The 24,728-nt window shown below is 63.4% G+C and overlaps 4 protein-coding genes across 7 annotated transcripts; 3 read left to right on the forward strand and 1 right to left on the reverse strand.

Moving 5' to 3' along the window:
* The first annotated feature begins 3 nt into the window (after positions 1-3).
* On the forward strand, positions 4-5,448 carry TIRAP (TIR domain containing adaptor protein). The gene is made up of 6 exons (XM_062014076.1): positions 4-555; positions 1,698-1,771; positions 2,141-2,208; positions 2,505-2,559; positions 3,452-4,048; positions 4,611-5,448. Exons 4-6 carry the CDS (start codon positions 2,553-2,555, stop codon positions 4,652-4,654), a joined length of 648 nt encoding a protein of 215 aa, XP_061870060.1. The 5' UTR covers positions 4-555; positions 1,698-1,771; positions 2,141-2,208; positions 2,505-2,552; the 3' UTR covers positions 4,655-5,448.
* On the forward strand, positions 3,998-13,964 carry PUS3 (pseudouridine synthase 3). 4 transcript variants are annotated; one of them, XM_062014075.1, is made up of 5 exons: positions 3,998-4,048; positions 8,262-8,682; positions 9,901-10,466; positions 11,697-11,887; positions 13,290-13,964. In XM_062014075.1, exons 2-5 carry the CDS (start codon positions 8,296-8,298, stop codon positions 13,580-13,582), a joined length of 1,437 nt encoding a protein of 478 aa, XP_061870059.1. In that variant the 5' UTR covers positions 3,998-4,048; positions 8,262-8,295; the 3' UTR covers positions 13,583-13,964. The 4 variants fall into 4 exon arrangements, with proteins under 4 accessions (XP_061870059.1, XP_061870057.1, XP_061870056.1 ...); XM_062014073.1 differs by lacking the exon at positions 3,998-4,048 and adding an exon at positions 7,399-7,438; XM_062014072.1 differs by lacking the exon at positions 3,998-4,048 and adding an exon at positions 7,446-7,614.
* A 124-nt stretch (positions 13,965-14,088) lies between these two features.
* SIAE (sialic acid acetylesterase) lies at positions 14,089-19,200 on the reverse strand. Its single transcript, XM_062014071.1, has 10 exons — positions 19,126-19,200; positions 17,875-18,039; positions 17,333-17,496; positions 17,095-17,233; positions 16,209-16,392; positions 15,884-16,002; positions 15,658-15,791; positions 15,405-15,559; positions 15,124-15,319; positions 14,089-14,430 (listed from the first exon to the last, which is right to left on the reverse strand). Exons 1-10 carry the CDS (start codon positions 19,166-19,168, stop codon positions 14,137-14,139), a joined length of 1,593 nt encoding a protein of 530 aa, XP_061870055.1. The 5' UTR covers positions 19,169-19,200; the 3' UTR covers positions 14,089-14,136.
* Positions 19,201-21,738: 2,538 nt separating this feature from the next.
* Positions 21,739-24,357, forward strand: LOC133627603 (ciliary microtubule associated protein 1A-like). Its single transcript, XM_062013902.1, has 6 exons — positions 21,739-21,847; positions 21,931-22,125; positions 22,218-22,319; positions 23,100-23,221; positions 24,033-24,173; positions 24,268-24,357. The coding sequence occupies exons 1-6, from the start codon at positions 21,739-21,741 to the stop codon at positions 24,355-24,357; spliced, it is 759 nt and encodes a 252-aa protein (XP_061869886.1).
* The last annotated feature ends 371 nt before the right edge of the window (positions 24,358-24,728 follow it).

Below are 24,728 nucleotides of genomic sequence, written 5' to 3' on the forward strand. Positions count from 1 at the left end.
GCCGCGGGCCCGGCCGCTCGGTCCGTGAGGGGCCGCGGGCTCGGCCGCCTCTGTGCCCGGAGCCCACGGCTGTGGTTGTGCGCGGTGGCCGCACGCGGGGCTTCATCCCTCCCGTAGCTGCCTGTCTGCGTGGGTCCGTGCCCGTGTGACAGCGCCTGCGGCCCGCGTGGGGCAGGGGGAGCGGCGCGGGCCCTCCGCCGGAGCGCTCCCGAGCTCCCTGAGGAGCAGTCCGGGCGTATTCGGGGCTCTTTTTGTTTCCCCCGAGGACAAGCTGTTGCTTCCGTGGTAGCTGCACCTTGTGGCTTTGTGTTGGCACCGTCAGTGGAGCGCGTTGCTGGCGGGTGTAACCTAAAGGCAAAGAGGAGCCTTCTGCCCTGAACGCCTTTGGGAGGGCTGGCCTTCGGCCTTCGCCCCGGCTTTCTCCTCAGCCCGCTTCCCGGTAGATGCTCCTCGCGGGGAATGGAGTGAGCCGCGGGCTGCTGCCGTGGGATGACCAGCCCCGTCGCACCGTAGCTGGAAATCAACTCTCCTGTGCTGCCAGAGGCTTCCAGCGTGGTGGGTCAGGGCACGTCGGGAATCCAGCTGTGCTCTCCGGGTTTGCTCCCTTTCGTTCTGATCTATAGCAGAGGCTGATCCAGTGGGGGGCTGCCTCGGGTTTGTGGGGCAGCATTCACCTTCTGGGGCATGGTCTGGCAGTTCAGGGGGTTCTGGTGTCTCACCTTCCTTTGGGGCACATGCTCTGGGGTGGTGGCAGCAGGTTGTGCAGTGGGGCTCTGGGCAGGAGAGGGGAAGGGGTTAATGTGTGGTGTTGGAGTGAAATGCCTCAAAAAGGGACAAAGGGTTCCCTGACCCACAGATGAGGGTCCCTGTGGGGCTTAGTGCCACCTGGGCTTCTTCCTTGGTGGTGAGGAGGTGTGCCAGGGAAGGTGGTGGATCCACATAGCTGGGGTGTGGTGGTGAAGGGATTTACTCTGCTCCAGGGTGAAGGAAGTGTTGACACAGCTTCATGCTTTGCCCTTGCCCCACAAACAGCCTGCCAGGGAGCCAGGTGGGCACAAAGCCCCTCAAGATCCGCCTTCCCCCCTCAGATTCCCCTGGGACTTACCTGGAGTCCATTTCCTGCAGGTTCCTGTCCAAGTCCTGCAGGACATAGAGGCACAACCACAGAGTACTGGTGCCTGCTGGAGACCTTTCTGAAAGCAGTGGCTGGAGCTGGGGAGTCCCAGGGAGATGTGACCTAGGAGAGGAGAGATAGGAGGAGAGTTTTGTGGGTCAAAAGTACCTTCTTTGGTAAATCTGACTCATCAAATGTGGGAGAGATGGGGCCTAGCTGTGCCTGGCTGTAAGAGCAGGGAGGGAAATGAGTCCAGGCTTGCTGGTGTGTGGCAGCAAGGGCTGGGTGGATAGAGCCAGGAGGCCTCAGCTAGGGCTGACTTCCCACCGCCACAGGATCGTGGCCCCACTTCCTCTGCCCATGCTTCCTCATGCTCTGCCAGCACCGAGGGGCTTGGGGGGCTGGGGGAGCCCCTGCACTTCCCTGGGGAAGCTGGTGTGGGTGTCCCTGTCCTTCCCTCTGCCCTGGGGCTGCTCTGTTGGGATCTGCTCCTGGATGGGGAAGCTGTAAGGGCGGCTCAGCTCTGGATCCCTTTAAGCTCCAGAGTCCACATGCTGCATTCTTCTTCTCCTTTCCCATCTAGGCAATCCCAGAAGATATTCCTCCTTGCCCAGCCCAGGACCTGGTGCATTCTGGTGCCTGACTCCTACATCCCAGGTAAGCATCCCCCGTTTTTTTCCCCTGGTAGTGCTGCTCATTCAAGGAGTGTTTGGCTGTTGGGAAGTGGTGGTTCAGTGGGGCACTGTGGTTTCTGTGGGTGTGCTGGGGTTTTTGCTGGCATTCACTACAGTCCCACACCCTTCTCTGGCTGGGGGAAAAAGCTTCAGGGTGACTTCTGGGGGCTTTATTTCGGAAGGGATGTGAGGTAAGCAGTAGGAAACAACATCCATATTTGCTCCTGGAGCTTGTTACCCCTGTGTGGAGGATCCAGGCACCTCAAACCATGCCAAGGGGTGGGCAGGGATGCAGGGGCCATGTTTGGTTTGCCAGTAGATCTCTGATGATTCCTGCTTTTCCTCTCTCCAGGATCCTTTCTCTGCTGCCAGGAATGAAGGTGTCTCCTGCCTGTCAGTGCTCGGCCTCACTCACTACAGGTGTGTATCTCTAGCAGAGAGAGCTGGGAATGGGGGCTAAAAGGGCAGGAAGGCAGGAGAGCTGCTCCAGCTGCTGCTTCCAGCCCTGCTTGAGGTCAAAACAGTCCTTCCTGGCAAATATTGGAGAGGCAGGTATGGGAAAACTCTGCCAGGGTTGATTTAGGGGCTGCAGGTGAGCACACCAGAGCTGTGTGTCCCTGCAACAAGCCCCCCTCAACTCCTGGGGCTGAGACCTGCTGCATGGCTGTTCCTGCTCTCCTCTTTTCTTATGCTTTGGGTTTATTTTCCTCTGGCAGGAGAGGACTCACAACAGCAATCAGCAGCTGAGCAGCTTCCTGCCCACTATGGCTGGTGAGTTTGGGAGAAATCCCCTGGCTCTATCCCCTTCCTCCCCCAAAACACGAGGGTGCCCGCAGGCCCCTGGCTGGGGTGCAATAGCTGAGGTGTTTAGGGGCTGGAGGTGGCTTTTAGAGGTCAAGGTGTTCTCCTGTCTGGCTCTTTCAATCTGGAAGGATCTGATGATGCTGCCCAGGGTTCCCGAGTCACAGAATCTCAAGGGTTGGAAGAGACCTGAAAAACTCATCCAGTGCAGCCCCCTGCCAGAGCAGCAGCACCTAGAGCAGGGCACACAGGGACTCATCCAGCTGGGTTGGAATGTCTCCAGAGAAGGCGCCTCCACAGCCCATCTGGGCAGCCCCTGCCAGTGCTCCCTCACCTCAACAGGGAACAAGTTTCCCCTTGTGTCTCTTTGGAACCTCTGCTGTTGCAGCTTGTTGCCCCTTGTCCTGTCATTGGCCATCCCTGAGCACAGCCTGGCTCCAGCCTCCTCACACCCACCCTTGATGCATTTGGAACCATGACTGAGCTCAGCCCTCAGGCTCCTCTTCTCCAAGCTGCAGAGCCCCAGCTCCCTCAGCCTTTCAGCACAAGGCAGATGCTCCACTCCAGCATCTCTGTGTCCCTGTGCTGAACTCTCTCCAGCAGCTCCCTGTCCTTCTGGAGCTGAAGGGCCAGAACTGGACACAATATCGCAGCTGTGGGCTCAGCAGGGCAGAGCAGAGGGGCAGCAGAACCTCTGTGACCTACTGCCCACAGCCCTTCCAACCCAGCCCAGGCTGCCATTGGCTTCTTGCCCATGAGGGCCCGTTGCTGGCTCAACTCATCCTGCTGCCCACAGCACTCCCAGCTCCCTTTCCCCTACCCCCCTCCCCAAAACCTCACCCTGGTCTTTCTGACTCCACAGGCTGGTTTAGGCGGCTCCTGCACAGACCCAAGCCCAGCTCTGTGGAGAGCAGCCTCAATGCCAGTCGCTCAGCTTCCTCCTCCCCTTCCTCCTCATCCTCCTCGGCCCAGAGCTGCAGCTCTTCTGCCATGAGCCTGACTCGCTCGTCCCGCCCCTCGTCCGCCTCGGACGTCAGCGCCTCAGGCAGCGCCCGCTGGGCCAAGAGCTACGACGTGTGCATCTGCCACAGCGAGGGGGACCTGGAGCTGGTGGAGGAGCTGGTGTCTTACCTGGAGGGACAACCCGAAAGCTTCCGCTGCTTCCTGCAGCTGCGCGACGCGGCGCCGGGCGGCGCGGTGGTGACGGAGCTGTGCGAGGCCGTGCGCAACAGCCACTGCTGGGTCATGCTCATCACCCCGGCCTTCCTCCAGGATCCCTGGTGCAAGTACCAGATGCACCAGGCGCTGGCTGAAGCTCCCATGGCCAACGGCCGCACCATCCCGGTGCTGAAGGACGTGGAGCGCAAGGATTATCCCAAGGAGCTGCGGAACCTTTACTACATCTCCATGGCGCTGAAGGAGAGCAGCTTCAGGCAGATCAGGGACACCGTGCTGCGCTGTGAGTGCACCCGTGGGATGCTGCTGCCTGGGAGAGCAGGGGGAAGGGTTCTGTGAGGGTTCCAGAAGGACAGGGAGCTGCTGGAGAGAGTTCAGCACAGGGACACAGAGATGCTGGAGTGGAGCCTCTGCCTTGTGCTGAAAGGCTGAGGGAGCTGGGGCTCTGCAGCTTGGAGAAGAGGAGCCTGAGGGCTGAGCTCAGTCATGGTTACAAGTCCATCAAGGGTGGGTGTGAGGAGGCTGGAGCCAGGCTGTGCTCAGGGATGGCCAAGGACAGGACAAGGGGCAACAAGCTGGAACAGAAGAGGTTCCAAAGCAACACAAGGGGAAACTTGTTCCCTGCTGAGGTGAGGGAGCACTGGCAGGGGCTGCCCAGATGGGCTGTGGAGGCTCCTTGTCTGGAGACATTCCAACCCAGCTGGATGAGTTCCTGTGTGCCCTGCTCTAGGTGGTGCTGCTCTGGCAGGGGGCTGCACTGGATGAGCTTTGCAGGTCCCTCCCAACCCTTCAGATTCTGTGGACTGAGTCCTTTGGGTTTCAGTTCCATTGGTTGCTTTCCACAGACCTCCAGGAGCTGTGCCGGAGCTCTGTGAGCAGGATGGAGTAGTGCTGGGAGCAGGCAGAAGTGTCCCCGTGGGTGTTTTGAAGCTGCTGCTGCTGGATCTGGATGTGGCAACCTCCTGATGGACCTCAGGGGCCAAGCTCAGCCCAGACCTTGGGAGCCCACACACACAGGGAGTTCCTGCCACATCCTGGTGATGTTGTCATGGTCCAAACACCTTCCACGGGGACAGGGACATCCTTCAGCAAGTCGCTGCTGCTCGTCATGCAAACACTAAGCTACGTCGGGTGGATCTGGGGGAGGGGTCTTCAGAGCCTCTTATGGTGAGGGCTGGTCCTGGGTTGGAGTTGAAGGGGGCGGCTCTGAGCCTCCCCCACCCCTCCCCTTGAGCTGACGCAGCGCTTGCCCCTTCGTGCCAACTGAGGGGCAGGTGGTGTCTTTGCACAGCTCTTTCGAAACTGCATTATCATAGTTCCACAAACCTCGTGTGGGTGGTTTCTTTGCTGCAGGGTTTGTTTAAATCTCCCGGGCTTTGTGTATTTCTGTGATGCGAGCGGGACCCCGGGGGTGGGTAAATGCCCGCAAATGGCAGGGGGCGGGGATTGAGCCCTGTGTGAGCCTCCTCCCACCCCGGGAGCAGTGAGGGGAGGGGGCTGTGGGCTCAGGGCGCCGAGCACATGCGCGGTGCTGTGGCCGCGGCTGAAGAGGAAGCGGGAGGCGGCCGCTGAGCCCGTCCCGCTGCAGGAGCGGCGGGTGCTGCGGGGCGAAGCCGCGTTTCTGCACACTGACCGTCCTGCCGCTGGTGTCCCCCGGCCCGTCACCCCCCGGCTCACCTCCCTTCTGCAGGACTGGTCTGTCTGCCCGCGGTCATCTCGTTATCCCATCCCCCCACCCGCGCTCCTGTTCTGACCCGGTGCTGACTAAGTGTGGCCAAGAGGGAAATGCAACCTCTGGAGCTGCTGGGGGTGGGAAGGGCCCTGCAGAGCTCATTCAGCCCAACCCCCTGCTACAGCTGGTTCCCCTCGCTAAAGAGGTCACAGGAACATGTCCAGGTGGGGTTGGAAACCTCCTGAGAAGGAGCCTCCACACCCTCCCTGGGCAGCCTGGGCCAGGGCTCCCTCACCCTTAGAGTAAAGAAGATTTTCCTGAAGTGGAACTTCATGTGTTCCAGCTTTTGTCTGTTACCCCTTGTCCTGTCACTGGATGCAACAGAGAAAAGTGACCCCCCCCATCCTTTGAACATCCACCTTTTAAATAACTTTAAGTATTCATGAGGTACCCCCTTACTCCTCTCCAGCCTGACCAGCCCCAGGTCCCGCAGCCTTTCCTCACAAGGAAGATGCTCCAGTGCCCTGAGCATCTTGGCAGCCCTGCACTGGCCTCTCTGCAGCACTTCCCTGTCCCTCTGCAGCTGGGGAGCCCACAACTGGCCACAGGACTCCAGCTGAGGCCTCAGCAGCTGTGGCAGAGCAGAGCAAAGGGGAGCAGAAGCTCCCTGGCCCTGCTGCCCACACTCTGCTGGATGCCCCCAGGCTGCCGTTGGCTTCTTGCCCACGAGGCCACGTTGCTGGCTCCTGTTTATTTGCTGACCACCAGCACTGCCAGGTCCCTCAGTCACCATGAAGGGCAAATCTGTATTAACTCTGGAAGGTTTCTGGCCAGGAGGGCTGTTGGGGTGGGATCAGAACAGCTGCCCCAGCTCCTGTCTCCTGGTGATGTGCAGCTGAGCTGGTGATGAGGATGGGGAGGTTTCAAGCTGTTGCTTTGGCCTGAGGGCCATGTGTTGAGGGTCAGTGGGTAACTGAGCTGGGGTAGAGCTTGTTCTGCTCACAGCACTGTTTGCCTGTCCCTGTCTGGGAGGGTTTTCACCATCAGTCCAACTGTGACACCCCTCCGGTGGAGGGACAGAGCTTGGGAATCAGCCAGGGACAGCTCACAAACTTCCTTTCAGATCCTTGCAGCTGAAACACAGTGATATTGGAACAGTCCCATGACATTGGTGTTCTCCCAAGGCCTTCAGGGCACTTCATTCAAAAAGGAGATGTGACTGGCAGCCTCAGTGCTGGCAGTTCCCAGCGCTGACAGCAGCTGAAGGTGACTGGTGAGTGCTTGCTGCTTTCTTTGATGTGAGGGAGCTGTTCCAGAGGAGCCTCTCTCGCAGCACTGAGCTGAAGCCAATGGGGACAGGAGGAGGGTCTCAGGCGCCTGGGAAGTTGGGATACGAGGAGGCTGTGCTCTGCAGTAAGGTGAGAGACCTCACGGGGAATGTCCCAGTGGATTCGCACTGGAACAAACTTTACAGGACACCTCTGTGTGTTGTGACACCAACCTCTGGTCAGGAGTTTTCCAAACAGTGCCTCCCTTGTCCTTCATCTGCATGCACGGCAGTACCTGGGGCTTCATCGTCCCCAGTCAGGGTATAAACCCCAGGGCTCTTCCTTCTGGCGTGGAGGGTCGGGCTGTTGCCGTGAGGGTCGGGGCGAGGGCTGGGATGGCAGGGTGACCCGCGGCTGCTTCTCAGCGCCATTAACTCAGCACAGCCGGGGCCAAAGCCGCTGTTTGCCCTGTCCCCGCCCGGCTCTGGGCCAGCATTGTGCGGGGCCCTGCACGGCAAAGGCTGCTCGGTGAGAGCCCGGAGGCTGCGGGGGGCGAGCTGGAGGCTGCGGGGGGCGAGCCCGGGGCCGCGGGACCGAGCCCGTGTGAGCGGCCGGGGGGCGGGGCCGTCCCGCAGAGCCCCGCCCCTCTCGTTAATATTCATGAGGTGGGCGGGGCGGGGCCTGGCGAGGGCCCTTCCGGGGCAGCGGCCCACGCGGGCAGCGGCAGCGGCAGGTAGGGCCAGGCCCGGGCCGGCAGCGGCAGCCCCAGCCCCGGCAGCCCCGGCGGGAGGGACGCGGCGGTGCCGGCATGCGGCCGCTCCTCGCTGCCTCACGGGCGACTCAGCGCCGGCTGCTCCTCGGCCCCCGCAGCGGCCCCGGGCCCCGGCTCTGCGCGTCCTGCCACAGCGGGTGCGTGCGGCAAGGGGGGAACGAGCCCAGGGGGGCGGCTGGCGGCCGTCAGCGGGCGGTCGCTGTGAGAACACAAAAGGGATCCAAGTGCGGGGAGCGTGGGGAGAGCGTTGAGATGCAGCTGTACGAGCGCGGCCCCCTGGGCCCTTCCCCTGCGCTGCCGGGGGGGAAAATGAACAAGTTCCGTGTTGGTTGAGGGTTGTTTGTCCTTCCTGCTGAGGAAAGGCTGCGGGACCTGCGGCTGTTCAGGCTGGAGAAGAGGAGACTGAAGGGGGAGCTCAGTAACAGTGACAAGTACTTAAAGGGTGGGTGTCAGGAGGATGAGGTGTGAGGTGACACTTTTGTCTGTTGTCTCCAGTGCCAGGACAAGGGCTGATGGGCACAAGCTGAAACACAAAACGTTCCACCTAAACACAAGGAGAAAGCCCTTTGGTACTGAGGGGAGGGAGCCTGGCCCAGGCTGCCCAGGGAGGGTGTGGAGGCTCCTTCCATGGAGGTTTCCAACCCCGCCTGGACACGTTCCTGTGTGACCTGACCTAGGTGGGAGCTGCTTTGGCAGGGGGGTTGCACTGGATGAGCTCTGCAGATCCCTCCCAACCCCCACTGTGCTGTGACTCTGGTTTACTCTGATCCTTCTCTCTGTGCAGATCCCAAGGAGCTGCCGGCTCCGACAGCGGGGCCATGGCCGAGGAGACGCCGGCTGCTGAGGCAGAGGGACTCCTGTGGAAGGTGCAGGAGCTGGAGGAGGAGGTGAAGCGGCTGCGGGAGAAGCTCCGAGAGGCCGAGGGAGGCGGCGGGGGGCAAGAGGCTCCCACGGCCCCAGGCAAGGGCAAGAGGCGCCAACAACGGCCCTTCGACTTCGGGGCTCACGGCCGCAGGCACGTGGCACTGAAGGTCGCCTACCTGGGCTGGGGCTACCAGGGGTTTGCCAGCCAGGAGAACACCAGCAACACCATCGAGGAGAAACTCTTTGAAGCCTTGAAGAAGACGCGGCTGGTGGAGGACAGGCAGAGCTCCAACTACCACCGCTGCGGGCGGACGGACAAAGGAGTCAGTGCCTTTGGCCAGGTGGGGCTCGCTCCGTGCCGAGGCTTCCCCGGGCGCGGCCGTGGCACGCGGATCCTGCCCCGCTGTCACCAGCTCACCGGGCTGTCTGTAGCAGCCTCTCGGTGTGAGCGCTGAGCCCAGCGCTGGCTTCCTGCCTGCGGAATGATGATTTCAGGCCCTGAGTGTTCACTCCTGGGAGCTGCTTCTTCCATGTTACCGCTGTTTAGTTTTTCCAGGGGCCCATTTTGAGAGGATGAGATGCCTTTTGGGCTCCCCAAAAGTGGGGAGATGGCCCTTCCTTGTACAGTGTGTCCAAAACCCAGCTGCAGAGGGACAGGGAAGTGCTGCAGAGAGGCCAGTGCAGGGCTGCCAAGATGCTCAGGGCACTGGAGCATCTTCCTTGTGAGGAAAGGCTGCGGGACCTGGGGCTGTTCAGGCTGGAGGAGACTGAGGGGGGAGCTCAGTAATAGTGACAAATACTTAAAGAGTGGGTGTCAGGAGGATGAGGTGACACTTTCTTCTGTTATCTCCAGTGACAGGACAGGGGTAATGGGCACAAGCTGGAACACAAAAGGTTCCACTTAAACACAAGAAAAAACCCCTTTGGTGCTGAGGTGAGGGAGCCCTGGCCCAGGCTGCCCAGGGAGGGTGTGGAGGCTCCTTCCTTGGAGCTCTTCAAGACCCCCCTGGACACGTTCCTGTGTGACCTGATCTAGGTGGGAGCTGCTTTGGCAGGAGGTTGGGCTGGATGAGCTCTGCAGGTCCCTCCCAACCCCCACCATGCTGTGACTGTGTGATGAACCCATGGGAGGGGGCTGGAGGCCACCCCTGCACCTGTAGGTCTGGACTTCATTTCATAGCAGTGTAGGAAGACCCAGCTCATTGTGCTGAATCACAGGATGGTTGGAAGAGTTTAGAGGGAGCCTCCACAGCTCATCCAACCCAACCCCCTGCTCAAGCAGGTTCCCCTCGATCAGGGGGCTCAGGAACGTGTCCAGGTGGGTTTGGGAGGAGAAGGAGCCTCCACACCCTCCCTGGGCAGCCTGGGCCAGGGCTCCCTCACCTCAGCACCAAAGGACTTGCTCCTTGTGTTTAGGTGGAACGCTTTGTGTTCCAGCTTCATCCCATCACCCCTTGTCCTGTCACTGGAGACAACAGACAAAAGTGTCACCTCATCCTCCTGACACCCACCCTTTAAGTTGCCCCTCTGCCATCTCACCCCTTTCCCTCGTCTCGCAGGTGATTTCCCTCGACCTTCGCTCCCGCCCGCCGGAGGGGAAGCAGCTGGACGACGGCGAGGGCAGAGGCGAGGGCGGAGGCGATGGGGAGGCCGAGCAGCTGCGCTACACCCATATCCTCAACAGGGTGCTGCCGCGGGACATCCGCGTGCTGGCCTGGGCGCCCGTGGGGCCGCGCTTCAGCGCCCGCTTCAGCTGCCTCAGCAGAACCTACCGCTACTTCTTCCCCTGCGCCGGCCTGGACGTGGCCCTGATGCACGGCGCCGCCCAGAGGTACGTGGGCACCCACGACTTCCGCAACCTGTGCAAGATGGACGTGGCCAACGGGGTGACCAACTTCCAGAGGACCGTCCTCAGCGCCGGCGTGACGTGGGCGGACAGGGGAGAGGCGGCGCCGCGGGATCCCTTCCGCCTGTGCCAGTTCCAAGTGACGGGACAGGCCTTCCTGTACCACCAAGTGCGCTGCATGATGGCCGTGCTCCTCCTCATCGGCCAGGGCATGGAGAGCCCCGAGGTCATCGACCAGCTGCTGGATGTGGACAGGAACCCCTGCAAGCCGCAGTACAGGTAACGGGGAGCTCGGGGGGAACCTCCGCGGGGGCTTCTCAGAGCGACGGCTGCAGGAGCTGCTCAGGGAGGGATCCTGAGGCTCTGCTTGGTTTGGCAGGAAGGAAGAGGAGGAAGCAGAGGAGGAAGCAGAGGTGTTCCCCAGGGCTCAGTGCTGGGGCTGCTCAACAGCTCTGTCACTGAGCTGGCTGAGGGCATCAAGGGCACCCTCAGTCAGTTTGGTGATGGCACCAGGCTGGGCCGGTGCAGAGATCTGTGTGAGGGCAGGAAGGGGCTGCAGAGGGCCCTGGGCAGGCTGGAGCCATGGGCTGAGGGCAATGGGATGAGGTTGGACAAGGCCAAGGGCTGGGTCCTGCCCTTGGGCCTCCCCAAGCCCAGGCACAGCCACAGGCTGGGGCAGAGGGGCTGGAAACCACTGCAGGGAAAGGGCCTGGGGGCGCTGGTGCCAGTGGCTGAACAGGAGCCAGCAGCGTGCCCAGGGGGGCAAGGAGGCCAAGGGCACCTTGGCTGGGATCAGCAGTGGGGTGGCAGCAGGAGCAGGGCAGGGATTGTCCCCTGTGCTGGGCCCTGGGGAGGCTGCAGCTCCAGGGCTGTGTCAGTGCTGGGCCCCTCACTCACTGCCACAGGGACACTGAGGGGCTGCAGCGTGGCCAGAGCCGGGCACTGAGCTGGGGAAGGGGCTGGAGCACAAGGGGCTGGGGAGGGGCTGAGGGAATAGGGGTGTTGAGCCTGGAGAAGAGGAGGCTGAGGGCAGCCAGCAGCACTCTCTGCAGCTCCCTGACAGGAGGCTGTGGCTGGAGGGCTTTGCTCCTAAGTGATAGGACAGGAGGAAATGGGCTAAAGTTGCCCCAGGAGAGGTTGATGTTGGAGCTGGGGCAGAACTGTTTCCCTGAGAGGGGTGTCAGCCCTGTGCCAGGCTGCCCAGGGAGCTGGGGCAGTGCCCAGCCCTGGAGGGATCCCAAAGCCGTGGAGCTGAGGTGCTGAGGGCTGTGGGTCAGTGCTGGGCTGGGCAGGGTGAGGGCTGGGCTGGGGCTGCAGCAGCTTCAAGAGCTTTGCCAACTGTAATGATTCTATGATCTTAGGACATTGCTTTTAGTCTTTGTTATTTGCCTAAAAGCCATTCAGTTTTAGTCAGACAAATGAGTTCTATAAAGACAGCGCTGATTTGGGCTGGTGGATGAGCCTTTTCTTCTCACCCTGACACCCAACACCTCCTGTCCTTTTCCCCAGCATGGCAGTGGAGTTTCCCCTGGTTCTGTACGACTGTGAGTTTGAGAACCTTCAGTGGATTTACGACCGAGAAGTGCAGGAGTTCAACGTCACACACCTGCAGCAGCTCTGGGCTGAGCACGCCGTCAAGACTCAAGTGCTCCGTGACATGTTGGGAGGGTTGGATGCTGCTCCCGTGGCTCCAGGGAAAGGTAAGTGTGGTGATTTAACCCTGGCTGGGTGCCAGGTGCCCACCAAGTCCTTCTGTGACTCCCCCCACTAAACCTGACAGGGGAGAGAGAAACATAAGGAGAGGTTTGTGTGTGTGGAGATAAGGACAGGGAGATGGGTCAGCAATTAGTGTCAGGGGCAACACAGACTCAGCTTGGGGAGAAAAGGGTTTGATTTATTAATGAACCATCAGAACAGGGAGATGAGAAATGAAACTGAATCTTCAAACCCCTCACCCCACCCCTCCCTCCTCCAGGACTCCCCTTCCTACCCCCCAGCAGCACAGGGGATGGGCGTTGGGGTCAGTTCATGTCAGATGGACTTTGCTGCTGCTGCTGCTCAGGGAGAGGCCTCCTCACACTTCCCCCTGCTGCCCTGTGGGCTCCCTCCCACGGGAGACAGTCCCTCCCCAACTGCTCCAGCGTGGCTCCTTCCCACGGGCTGCAGCTCCTCACCAACTGCTCCAGCCTGGGGCCTGCCATGGGGCAGCTCCTCACCAACTGCTCCAGCCTGGGGCCTGCCATGGGGCAGCTCCTCACCAACTGCCCCAGCCTGGGGCCTGCCATGGGGCAGCTCCTCACCAACTGCTCCAGCCTGGGGCCTGCCATGGGGCAGCTCCTCACCAACTGCTCCAGCCTGGGGCCTGCCATGGGGCAGCTCCTCACCAACCGCTCCAGCCTGGGGCCTGCCATGGGGCAGCTCCTCACACCCTGCCCCAGCGTGGGTCACCCACAGGAGAACAGTCCCTCAGGGACAGACTGCTCCAGCCTGGGGCCCTCACAGGGTCACGAGTCCTGACAGCAAAGCTGCTCTGGCCTGGGCTCCTCTCTCCCCACGGGCTCCCAGGAGCTGGCTCCAGGCTGAGCTTCCCACGCAGTCACAGCCTCCATCAGGCACCCACCCGCTGCGGCCTGGGCTCCTCCACGGGCTGCCCATGGCTCTCTGCTCTCCTGTGGCCTCCCTGGGCTGCAGGGGCACAGCTGCCTCCCCATGGGCTGCAGCACAGGGCACAGGGGAGTCTCCTCCCCTTCCTTCTGCACTGACCTTGGTGTCTGCAGAGTTGTTTCTCTCACATTCTCTCTCCTTTCTGCTGCACTTTTGCCTCTGTGCAGCAGCTCCTTCCCCTTCACATTAATCACAGGGTCATTGCCTCCATCACTCAGCTCAGCTTTGGCTCAGCTTTGCCCAGCAGCAGCTCCATCTTAGGGCCAGAGCTCCATTGGAAGCTTCCAGCAGCTCTCTGTTGGAAGCCCTGTAGCCCCTCACTCCCCCAACCTGCCCCCACAAGCTCAAGGGCAACACCTCCAAGGGCTGATAAAACAATGAGAGCTGGGGGAAGGAACGAAACACGTCCCTCAAGCCACTCTTTTCCTTCCCTGCCAGGCCTGGGGAGCACGTGGGGGGACCTGCAGCCCCCCGTGTGCAGCCAGCTCAGCGGCTTCGTGGAAGGCGTCCGGGCGCGCAGCTACAAGCCTCTGCTGGCCCGGCCCCGCTGCGAGGGGCTGGAGGCTCGGATCCGGCACTTCGTGCGCAGGGGCCGCATCCCAGCGCCCCAGGGGCTGCAGCCGGGGGCGGCACAGGCCGAGCAGCAGCCCCCCGACAGCAAGAGGAACCACGGCAGCAGCGGCCCGGCGCCGGAGCAGCCCCCCAAGAGGGTGTGTGTGGACGGGGAGTGAGGGCGAGGGGGCTCCTCGGCGGCACCTCGGCGGCTCCGGGGGGAGGTTTTGGCACTTCCCAGGTGCTGGTTTTGGAGGTTTTTGTGGCCCTGGCAGAGTGCTGCTGCAGCCTGGGGGAGCCCCAGCGCTCCGAGACCCCCCCAGCCCCGCGCCCAAGCGCGTCCCCCGCCCCGGCCGGTGCTGCCTCCTCCCGGCTTCAGGGGTTCGAGCAGGGCAGAGAGGGGCCGAGCCCTGGCCCAAGCTGCCCCGTCTCCCTGCTGCTGCCATCGGCGAGGGAGGGCTCCGCGGTGCTGGGCGGCAGCTCCTCGCTGCCCCCTCCCGGCCCCGCAGCCGGGGCCCTGCCCGTGGGCTCCATTTGTCATAAATTTCAGTTCAAAGCGGCTTTTGGGGGTTTTTTCGCGTCCTTCCCCCCGTTGCCCGGCCCCTGTCCCCCGCAGCCTCCAGGCCAAGGGCTGGAAGCTGGTTCATCAGCAGGACAATGAAGCAGCTGCCTCCCTGAATGGAAACGGCAACAGCTCTGAGCCCCCAGCACATCCCCCCCCCCCCCCGACCCCTCACAGGAACGCGGAGCCGGGCAGCAGGAGCAGCTCCCTCCCTCCAGCTCCGTCGGAGCGGCCCGGAGCGGCCCCTGAGGGCTTGGTGGCCAGCAGGAAGGGGGGTGCTGGTAGCCCCTGGCTGTTGTAGAGGGCACAGGACTGGTAGTCGCAGGGCCAGTCGGCCCAGGCGTAGCGCAGAGCCAGCACCAGCGTGCCAGGGCCTGGCAGAGCCAGTGTGACGGTGCGGGATGCCACGGCCAGCACGGGCACGGGCAGCCAGCGGCACGGCGCTGGGGCGCTGCAGCAGCACACCTGGGCAGGGGAGAAACCTCTGTCAAACAGGGAGTCTTCCCTTCTCCCACACCTGGGGAAGCTTTTCACAGAATCCCAGCATGGTGGGGGCTGGAAGGGCCCTGCAGAGCTCACCCAGCACAACCCTCTGCTACAGCAGGTTCCCCTGGCTCAGGGTGCACAGGAACGTGTCCAGGTGGGGTTGGAAACCTCCTGAGAAGGAGCCTCCACACCCTCTCTGGGCAGCCTGGGCCAGGGCTCCCTCATCCTCCTGACATCTACCCTTTAGGTACTTTGATGAGCTCCCCCCTCAGTCTCCTCCAGACTGACCAGCCCCAGGTCCCGCAGCCTTTCCTCACAAGGAAGATGCTCCAGTGCCCTGAGCATCTTGGCAGCCCTGCACTGGCCTCTCTGCAGCACTTCCCTGTCCCTCTGCAGCTGGGGAGCCCACAACTGGCCACAGGACTCCAGCTGAGGCCTCAGCAGCTGTGGCAGAGCAGAGCAAAGGGGAGCAGAAGCTCCCTGGCCCTGCTGCCCACACTCTGCTGGATGCCCCCAGGCTGCCGTTGGCTTCTTGCCCACGAGCCCACGTTGCTGCTCAGGGGCAGTTTCTTCTCAGCCAGCACTGCCAGGTCCCTCTCCTGGAGCTGCTCTCCAGCAGGTCACCCCCAGCCTGTGCTCCCAGGGTTCCTCCCCAGCCGCAGGACTCCTCACCTCAAACCCCTGCACGTCCCGCCGGCGCCAGACGAGCTCCTGGTCGTAGGTGACGTTCAGCAGAGCTCTGCTCACCTCCAGGACAGCGTGGGTGGGAAAAGGCCCCTGGAACACCAGCTCTTTCTCCCCGTAGGCCACGGCCCTGGCGCCCAGCTGCAGCCGCTGGGCCACGTGCTGCTTGTCCCGGGGGTGGATGCTGCCGAGGAAGAGGGAGGCGCTGGGGCGGGCTCTGGGGAGGAAGCACAGCCACAGCTTCACCCCTGCGCCCTCCTGGGACTCACCTGCCGTAGGGAGAACGCTGGTCCCCCAGATCCATGGCCACAGCCATGAAGGTGTGGGGCATCCTGGCGTTGGGCACGACCCCCACGTCAGCCGTCTGGTGCCAGCGGAGCCGGGCGAAGCTGCCGGCCGGGGGCTGCCCGCGGTAACTGGACAGCTGCCGGGGCGCAGAGTTGTGTGGGGGAAAGGGGGCAGCTGGGGAAGCCCCTGCTCCCAAAAGCAGCCCTGTCCCCCCTCGTCTGTTCCCTCCCTCACCTGCACGAAGCCGAAGGGCAGCAGGGGCTGGGTGGTGCCGGCCGAGGCGGCGTGGAAGGCGCGGCGCCAGTCGGCGATGAGAGCGGGGAAGGCGCAGCTGTAGCGCTCCGTGTGCAGCACGGCGTTGGCCTCACCTGCAGCCCAGACACGGCCTGGCCTTTAACTGGGGGGGTGAGGCTGTGGGGGCTTCCCCAGCTTGGTGTGGAAGGCAAAGGGGGCGGCTCACCCTGGTACCAAGCGACTCCCCGCAGCGTCATGTTGAGCAGCGGGTGGATCATGGCGTTCCAGAGCACGGACGGCGCCTGAGGGCCGTGGACACGCCGTGGTGGGGACGGCAAAGCTGGGCTTAAAGGGGGTGCAAAGCCAGGAGAGGGACTCAGGAGCTGGCCTTGCATGGTTGAAGGCCCCTCTTCTCATCACAGCATGGTGGGGGTTGGAAGGGACCTTTAGAGGTCATCCAGGCCAACCCCCCTGATAAAGCAGGTCCCTGCCTCTGCCCCCCAAGCAGCGTGGTGTGGGGCAGGGGAGGGTCTCTGTGGCTCCCCTCTCACCTGCTGCTCTCTCCATGGAGCCCACAGGCCCTCAGGGCTCGTGGGGAGGACCAGGCCTCGATGGGGGTGCCCCCCCATGCTGCCTCCACCAGCCCCAGGGGCGAGCGCAGGGCCTCGGCCAGGTACCGGCCCAGCAGCCAGCACACAGCTGAGAAGTAGGTGAAATTCCCCTGGCCCAGGTTGTCTGATTGAGAAAGAGCAAAGGGGGAAAGGTAGTGAGGAGGTAAAAAGGCTGTTATTTCCAGGCTTGTTTTGGTTTAGAATCATTTGGGTTGGGAAAGCCCTTGAAGCTGCTGCAGTCCCAGCCCTGCCCTCACCCTGCCCAGCCCAGCACTGACCCATGGCCTCAGCACCTCAGCCCCACGGCTTTGGGATCCCTCCAGGGCTGGGCACTGCCCCAGCTCCCTGGGCAGCCTGGCACAGGGCTGACACCCCTCTCAGGGAAACAGTTCTGCCTCAGCTCCAGCCTCAGCCTCCCCTGGGGCAACTTGTGCCCCTTTCCTCTGGTCCTGTCACTCATTGATGGGGAGCTGAGCCCGATCCCCAACTCCCTGCAGCCTCCTGTCAGGGAGCTGCAGAGAGTGCTGCTGGCTGCCCTCAGCCTCCTCTTCTCCAGGCTCAACACCCCCATTCCCTCAGCCCCTCCCCAGCCCCTTGTGCTCCAGCCCCTTCCCCAGCTCAGTGCCCGGCTCTGGCCACGCTGCAGCCCCTCAGTGTCCCTGTGGCAGTGAGTGAGGGGCCCAGCACTGACACAGCCCTGGAGCTGCAGCTTCCCCAGGGCCCAGCACAGGGGACAATCCCTGCCCTGCTCCTGCTGCCCCCCGAGTGCTGATCCCAGCCAGGATGCTGTTGGTTTGGGCTCAGTTTCTGGGTGCATTTCTCTCACCAGCTGTGGGGACAGACCAGGGCAGGAGGACTCGCTGCAGATCCTCCAGCTCCAGGTCCGAGCGTGCGGGTGCAGCGGCGAAGAGGCGCACGTGGGGGTAACGAGCAGCCGCAGCGAGCTCCTGGCTGGCGTTGGCCACCTGGGGAAGGCCGTTTGGGGCAGCATGTGAGCTGCCTCCCCTCCCTGCTTCCTGCTGCTCCCTGAAGCGCAGGGTGGGGCTGTGCTGGTGGGGCTTTACCTGCAGCACTGTCATTGCCATGTTGCTCTGCCCGCTGCAAAGCCACACGTCCCCAAAGTAGATGTCCCGCAGCGTCACGTTCTCTGGGCCCTGCGTGGCCGTCAGCACGTAGGGGCCCCCCTGAGCCATGGGGTCCAGGACAGTCATCCACCTTCCAGAAGGTCCTGGAAGAACAGGACAATGTGTTCTTTCACAACCCCCTCTGGAGACCCTTGCAAAGACCTGGCATGAGCAGCCAACAAGGAAGGAAAGCTCCCCCAACCACAGAACCGGGCTGGGGGGTGGATGTTGGAAGCTCTCTGCCATCAGAGGGGTTTCCCCTCCCGCAGGAACACCTTGCAGAGGAACTTCCAGGGCTCTGAGATGCCCAATGGGATTCTCTGTGGGGATGGAAGCAGCAGAAAGAGGCCAGTGTTGGCTGAACTCCCCCCGTGGCACGGCCCCAGGATCTGGTGCTGTCACCATCACAAGTGGCCATCACCCAGGGTGATGGGGCTGTGGATGTGCTCCTCAGCCACCCCAAACGAGGAGCCAGGACCAACCTTTCACTCGTGTTGTCTTCTTCATGATGCTGAGGCCGCTGTCCTGGGCCAGGGTGAGGGTCAGGGCTGCCCCTGGCTCCCCATAGCCCCACACCGCAGCCCCCGCTGGCGCCCGCTGCAGAACCATGTGGTCGCCGTAGTAGGAGGCGAAGCCCAGCGTCGCTCCTGGCACACACAGACAGCACCAACACCATCTCCCAGGGGCAAAGGCACACACAACCCCAGCCTGGCCCGCTCCTCCCTCTGCAGGCAGCACCTCCCTTCATTTAATATGTGTGATTGGGAACCTCCAGTGGGGTCTGAAGCCCCCAGGGAGAGCCCAGCCCTGAGCGAAGCTGCATGACCTTGTGCTGTAGAATCACAAGGGTTGGGAGGGACCTGCAAAGCTCATCCAGTGCAGCCCCCTGCCAGAGCAGCAGCACCTAGAGCAGGGCACACAGGGACTCATCCAGCTGGGTTGGAATGTCTCCAGACAAGGAGCCTCTACAGCCCATCTGGGCAGCCCCTGCCAGTGCTCCCTCACCTCAGCAGGGAACAAGTTTCCCCTTGTGTTGCTTTGGAACCTCTTCTGTTCCAGCTTGTTGCCCCTTGTCCTGTCCTTGGCCATCCCTGAGCACAGCCTGGCTCCAGCCTCCTCACACCCACCCTTGATGCATTTGGAACCATGACTGAGCTCAGCCCTCAGGCTCCTCTTCTCCAAGCTGCAGAGCCCCAGCTCCCTCAGCCTTTCAGCACAAGGCAGATGCTCCACTCCAGCATCTCTGTGTCCCTGTGCTGAACTCTCTCCAGCAGCTCCCTGTCCTTCTGGGACTGAGGGGCCAGAACTGGACACAACATCCCAGCTGTGGGCTCAGCAGGGCAGAGCAGAGGGGCAGCAGAACCTCTGTGAGCTACTCGCACAGAGATTGCTGGTTAATTCTGCCAGTAGGGGTGTGGGAGCCCTGTGCCAGCCCAGCCTCGCTGACAGATACGCTCTGACCCACTTTTCCCTCGCCAAAACAGTGGGGTGAGCTTCACTCCGCTCTGCGCCGCCAGCAACGTGCCTCCGGCAGCGAGGGGCCCTCGGCGCTCCCCACGGCCCGATTCGGGTGTGCGGGGCAGCCGCCTGCAGGGCGGATGGGGGCCGGTGTGCGGGGGCTGAGCGGGGCCCGCGGAGGGGGGCGGCGAGGGGCTGTGAAGGGCCCCGCAGCGGGTTTGTGGGGTGCCCAGGGCCGGGCGAAGCGGCGTCAGCTCCCACCCCCCGGCCCGTACCTGCGGCCAGCGGCGCCAGCGCCAGCAGCAGCCACGCCGCCATCTTGGGGGCGGCGGGACGCGGGGGGGGGGGGGGGGAGGGGGGCGGGCGGTTGCCAAGCGACGGTGCCCTCGGCACCGGCACCGGGCCGGGGGACCCCGGGAAGGGGGCAGGGTACCGGAGAAGGGAGCGGGGGAGAAAGGGAAGGCGGAACGGAACGGGGAGGGTCCATTTGCCGCTCCCCCCCGCCCCGGCGCCCCCCGCGCACGCGCAGTTGGAAGCGCCCGCCGCCTCCTGTTCGACCCTGGGGCCGCGGGTTCGAATCCCGGCAGCGCCCCCGCGCCGCTGCGGAGCCCCCTCGGGCGCCTGGCAGACGTGGGGCACAGCCCGAGGCGCCCCCGGGGGCAGCGGCAGCCCAGGCAGCTCCTTCCCTTCCTGGCACCTCCCGTGTGGCAGCACTGGCGGGACTGCACTGCTAGGAGCCAGGCTGTGGCTGCTTGGGCTCGTTCTGCCGCTCCTCACCCCTCCCACAACCCTTTGCCTCTCTCCATCACCCCTCATAGAATCAGAGAATGGGCTCAGCTTTTCGGCTTTTAGGATCATCAAGTACAAGCTTTGAACCCGTCGAGCAGCGCCTCCTCTTGGGCTCTGGGATTGGAGAAAGCTCAGGGTTCCTCCCTTTCCCCAACGTTTGTGGTGAGAGCAGGACCCAGGGTACGGCCTGAGGGAGCCCATCCTGCTCCTGGGCCCCTCTGGAGCCAGGGCTCTGCTGGGCCTCCAGCTTATGGCACCTTCAGACGTGCCAGGACTGTCTGGGGAGACGTGCTTCGACCTTCAGAGGGGTGACGGGGTCTGTCTGGAGAGAGCTCGGTAACAGAGAGGCAGGGAGGATGACCAGGGAACTCCAGGCCGGTCAGCTTCACCTCCATCCCTGGGAAGGTGATGGAACAGCTCATCCTGAATGTCAGTTCTGAACATGGGAAGTAAAAGATGGTTGTTGGAGGAGTCAACATGGATTCACCGAGGGGAAAACCTGCTTCAGCAACCTGAGAGTCCTCTGTTAGAGTGTAACCGGCTGGCTGGGTGAGGGGAGAGCAGCACACGTCATCTGCCTTGGCTTCAGCAAGGCTTTGGACACTGTCTGCCACAACACCCTCATCAGAAAGCTCAGGCAGTGTGGCTGGGATGAGTGGACAGTGAGGTGGATGGAGAGCTGCTGAATGACAGAGCCCAGAGGGTGGGGATCAATGGCACAGAGTCGAGTTGGAGGCCTGTGGCCAGTGGAGTTGCACAGGGATGGGTTCTGGGGCCAGTCTGGTTCAACATCTTCATCATTGACATGGGTGAGGGGACAGAGGGACCCTCAGCAAGTTCCCTGCTGGCACCAAACTGGGAGCACTGGCTGATTGCCCAGAGGCTGAGCTGCCAGGCAGTGAGAGCTGGGCAGGCTGAGAGCTGGGCACAGAGGGAGCTGCTGAGGTTCAACCAGGGCAAGGGCAGAGTCCTGCAGCTGGGGAGGAACAACCCCCTGGGCCAGCACAGGCTGGGGGTGACCTGCTGGAGAGCAGCTCCAGGAGAGGGACCTGGCAGTGCTGGCTGACAAGAAACTGGCCCTGAGCAGCAACGTGGGCTCGTGGGCAAGAAGCCAACGGCAGCCTGGGGGCATCCAGCAGAGTGTGGGCAGCAGGGCCAGGGAGCTTCTGCTCCCCTTTGCTCTGCTCTGCCACAGCTGCTGAGGCCTCAGCTGGAGTCCTGTGGCCAGTTGTGGGCTCCCCAGCTGCAGAGGGACAGGGAAGTGCTGCAGAGAGGCCAGTGCAGGGCTGCCAAGATGCTCAGGGCACTGGAGCATCTTCCTTGTGAGGAAAGGCTGCGGGACCTGGGGCTGGTCAGGCTGGAGGAGACTGAGGGGGGAGCTCAGTAATAGTGACAAATATTTGAAAGGTGGGTGTCAAGAGGATGGGGTGGCACTTTTTTCTGTTGTATGCAGGGACAGGACAAGGGGTGATGGGCATCAGCTGGAACACAAAATGTTCTGCTTAAACTTCAAATTCCTTTAATGCAAGGTGAGGGAGCCCTGGCTCAGGCTGCCCAGGGAGGGTGTGGAGGCTCCTTCTCAGGAGGTTTCCAACCCCACCTGGACACGTTCCTGTGTGACCTGACCTAGGTGGGACCTTCTTCAGCAGGAATGTTGGAGTAGGTGACCTTTCCAACCGCCACCATTCTGTGATCCTGTGATTCTTCCCCCTGACTCTCACCCATAAACACTCAACACTGTCATCACCATCCCTGGCCTCTGAGCAGTCGAGACACTCCCTAACAAAGGGCCACCTCTCCCCCTAGCTGTCCTCGCCGATCCCTTCAGAGGGTCTGTGGCCACCCAGTGCCAGCGTCCCTGTGTGTGACCCAGTTGTGTGTGTGTCTCCTGCCACCACGCCTCCACAGCAGCCGCTGTGTCACAATGCAGCCCCGGTCCCTGCCACCCCATTCGCCGCTTCCCTCACGCCCCGGGGCCATCCAGGAGTGTGACTCCATAAACAAACCTGGCTGTGGGGCGTGGGCACATCCCCGGGGTCCCAGCAGTCGCTCCCTGGGGCTGCCAGGCCGAGCGGGCCGCGCTGCGAGCAGGACCCACCATGCCCGACAACGCCTGGGTGGGCAGCTGGAGGCCGCACCGGCCCCGCGGCCCCATCGCCGCTCTGTACAGAGGCCCGGGGCCCAAATACATGCTGCCCACCAATGTGGGTGAGTTGGGGCCGGGGGAGGAGCGGGGGGCTGCGTGCCAGGGGTCCCGCAGCCCACCGAGCGCCGTCCCTGTGCCCGCCCAGGCTTCCAGCAGCACGACCTGTCCCGCAGCCGCGCTCCCGCCTACAGCTTCGGGCTGCGCCTGGAGGAGCAGCGGCGGGACCGCTCCCCGGGGCCCGTGTACCTGCCGCCCCCCGGCACGGGCAAGGCCAGCCCCCCGGCCTTCTCCATCCACAGCCGGCCCCGCGACCTGCCCCTGCCCCGCCTGCCCGGCCCAGGTGAGGGGGGAAGCGGCTGGGGAGGGGGCACGGGGCCGGGGACCCCCCCTGGCCGTGCTCAATGCTCAGCGCCGCTCCCCGCTGCCCCCCAGGCTCCTACTCACCGGAGAGGGCCAACAGGCTGGCCTTCCCCACCGCGCCTGCCTACACCCTCCATGACAGAACCAAGCACAGCAGCATCCTCCAGACGCCAGGTAGGAGAGACGGGGCCCAGCTGAGCCTCCCACCTCCAGCACCCATTGGCTGAGGGGGCCATTGTCCCCTTGGCCAAGCTCCCCACCATCCCCGCACTGGGTCACCCCCCATCATGCCTGGGCTGGATCCCTCCTCATCCCTGGGCTGGGTCCTCTCCTCATCCCTGGGCTGGATCCCTCATCATCCCTGGGCTGGGTCCTCTCCTCATCCCTGGGCTGGATCCCTCCTCATTCCTGGGCTGGGTCCCCTCCTCATCCCTGGGCTGGATCCCTCCTCATTCCTGGGCTGGGTCCTCTCCTCATCCCTGGGCTGGGTCCTCTCCTCATCCCTGGGCTGGATCCCTCATCATCCCTGGGCTGGATCCTCCACCATCCCTGGGCTGGATCCCCAACCATCCCTGGGCTGGGTCCTCCACCATCCCTGGGCTGGATCCCCCATCATCCCCAGGCCGGATCCCCCATCATTCCTGGGCTGAGCTCCTCTATCATCCCTGGGCTGGGTCCTCCATCATCTCTGGGCTGGGACTCCTCATCATCCCTGGGCTGGATCCCCCATCATTCCTGGGCTGAGCTCCTCTATCATCCCTGGGCTGGTTCCCCACATCATCCCCAAACTGAGCCACCCCATCATCCCCAGGTTGGATTCCCCCATCATCTCCAGGCTGAGCTCCTCATCCCCTCTGTGCTGACCCCTTCCTCCCCACCTCCCCAGTGAGGGTGCCCCCCTGCCCCATTTGCCCCAGACTCATGCAGGGGTCTGCTAAGCCTCATGCCCCCCAGGCCCTGCAGCCTATCAGCTGCCCCCCATGCTGGGGCCACGCGTGGTGGACAAGAGCTCGTCCCCCAGCTACTCCATGTCAGGACGAAGCAACGTGGGAACCTTTTACCAGGACCTGTGCAAGGTGGGGGCTGGAGAGGGTGGGGAGGTGGGGGGCTGGGAGTTGGGAGCTGGGAGCTGGTAGGTTGGAGCACGAAGAGGGGCAGGGGCATGGTGGGACAGGGTGCGAAGGGCTGGGGGGCTGGAGGCAGCAGGGCTGAGGGTAACAAGGGGCTGGGGGCACCCAGGGACTGGGAGCACTGGGGCTGGGGCTGAGGGTAACAAAGAGCTGGGGGCACCAAGGGGCTGGGGCTGAGGGTAACAAGGGGCTGAAGGCACCAAGGGGCTGGGGCTGAGGGTAACAAGGGGCTGGGGGCACCAAGGGGCTGGGAGCACTGGGGCTGGGGCTGAGGGTAACAAAGAGCTGGGGGCAACAAGGGGCTGGGGCTGAGGGTAACACGGGGCTGAAGGCACCAAGGGGCTGGGGCTGAGGGTAACACGGGGCTGAAGGCACCAAGGGGCTGGGAGCACTGGGGCTGGGGGCACCAAGGCTCTGGGGCTGAGGGTAACAAAGAGCTGGGGGCAACAAGGGGCTGGGGCTGAGGGTAACAAGGGGCTGGGGGCAACAAGGGGCTGGGAGCACTGGGGCTGGGGCTGAGGGTAACAAAGCTGGGGGCAACAAGGGGCTGGGGCTGAGGGTAACAAGGGGCTGAAGGCACCAAGGGGCTGGGAGCACTGGGGCTGGGGGCACCAAGGCTCTGGGGCTGAGGGCACCCAGGGGCTGGGAGCACCAAGGGGCTGGGGCTGAGGGTAACAAAGGGCTGGGGGCACCAAGGGGCTGGGGGCTGGGGCACCAAGGGGCTGGGGGCCCTGGTCAGCACAGCCACTGCCCACAGACGCCGGGGCCTGGCAACTACCACACGGTGAACGCTGACATCTACAAGCGCCGGGCGCCGCAGTTCAGCATGTTGGCACGGAACAGCCCCCCTGGGGACACCACCACCAAGCCTGGGCCCGGTGCCTACAGCCCCAAGCAGGTGAGGGGCGATGGGGGTCCCTCCAGCACGGGCAGGGAGGGGCTGGGAGCCAGCAGAGCCCCGTTGCTCACCGCCCTGGGCCCCCTCTCAACAGAGCCAGAGGCAGGGGCAGACTTTTGGGATCCGGCACTCAGACTACCTGGCTCCCCTCATCGTGGATGTGCCTGACAACAGGGAGCAGTGAAGGTCCACCCTGGGAGCACCAAGCAAGAATAAACGTCCTGAGCCAGCACTGCACTCCTGCTCTCCCTGTGTCGTGCTGCCCCACTGCCCTGGCTCAGCTGCACCCCTGACACCACGGGCAGCCAGGGTTCAGGGTGCATGGGCTCCCCCTGAGCTGCCCTTTTCCCAGCCTGTGCCCTTCTGTCCTGGAGGAGACCTTGGACAGGGGAAGGTGGGCTGCACATGCCAGGGGTGGAGGATGTGCTGCCCACACGGGTACCTGGCCTGTGCAGGCTCCAGCCTCATCCCCACCACCTGCCCAGGGCAGCTGCATGACATCATCTGCGTGGTCAGGCTATCCTGCCCCATCCCATCCCATCCCATCCCATCCCA

Source organism: Colius striatus, chromosome 23 (assembly GCF_028858725.1).
Source record: "Colius striatus isolate bColStr4 chromosome 23, bColStr4.1.hap1, whole genome shotgun sequence".
Lineage (NCBI taxonomy): Eukaryota > Metazoa > Chordata > Aves > Coliiformes > Coliidae > Colius > Colius striatus.

Bases quoted from the DNA above. Each gene is read 5' to 3' on its own strand.
- TIRAP (XM_062014076.1), top strand. The intron at 4,049-4,610 runs GTGAGTGCACCC...TGCTTTCCACAG, and splicing joins CAGGGACACCGTGCTGCGCT to ACCTCCAGGAGCTGTGCCGG.
- PUS3 (XM_062014072.1), top strand. From the start codon at position 7,514: ATGCGGCCGCTCCTCGCTGCCTCACGGGCGACTCAGCGCCGGCTGCTC. The intron at 7,615-8,261 runs GTGCGTGCGGCA...CTCTCTGTGCAG, and splicing joins TGCGCGTCCTGCCACAGCGG to ATCCCAAGGAGCTGCCGGCT. The intron at 10,467-11,696 runs GTAACGGGGAGC...CCTTTTCCCCAG, and splicing joins CCCTGCAAGCCGCAGTACAG to CATGGCAGTGGAGTTTCCCC.
- SIAE (XM_062014071.1), bottom strand. From the start codon at position 19,168: ATGGCGGCGTGGCTGCTGCTGGCGCTGGCGCCGCTGGCCGCAG. The intron at 15,560-15,657 runs GTGAGGGAGGGA...GCGCCCCGGCAG, and splicing joins TGCCCTTCGGCTTCGTGCAG to CTGTCCAGTTACCGCGGGCA. The intron at 15,320-15,404 runs GTGAGTCCCAGG...CTTCCTCGGCAG, and splicing joins CAGCGTTCTCCCTACGGCAG to CATCCACCCCCGGGACAAGC.
- LOC133627603 (XM_062013902.1), top strand. From the start codon at position 21,739: ATGCCCGACAACGCCTGGGTGGGCAGCTGGAGGCCGCACCGGCCCCGC. The intron at 21,848-21,930 runs GTGAGTTGGGGC...GTGCCCGCCCAG, and splicing joins CATGCTGCCCACCAATGTGG to GCTTCCAGCAGCACGACCTG. The intron at 22,320-23,099 runs GTAGGAGAGACG...CATGCCCCCCAG, and splicing joins CAGCATCCTCCAGACGCCAG to GCCCTGCAGCCTATCAGCTG.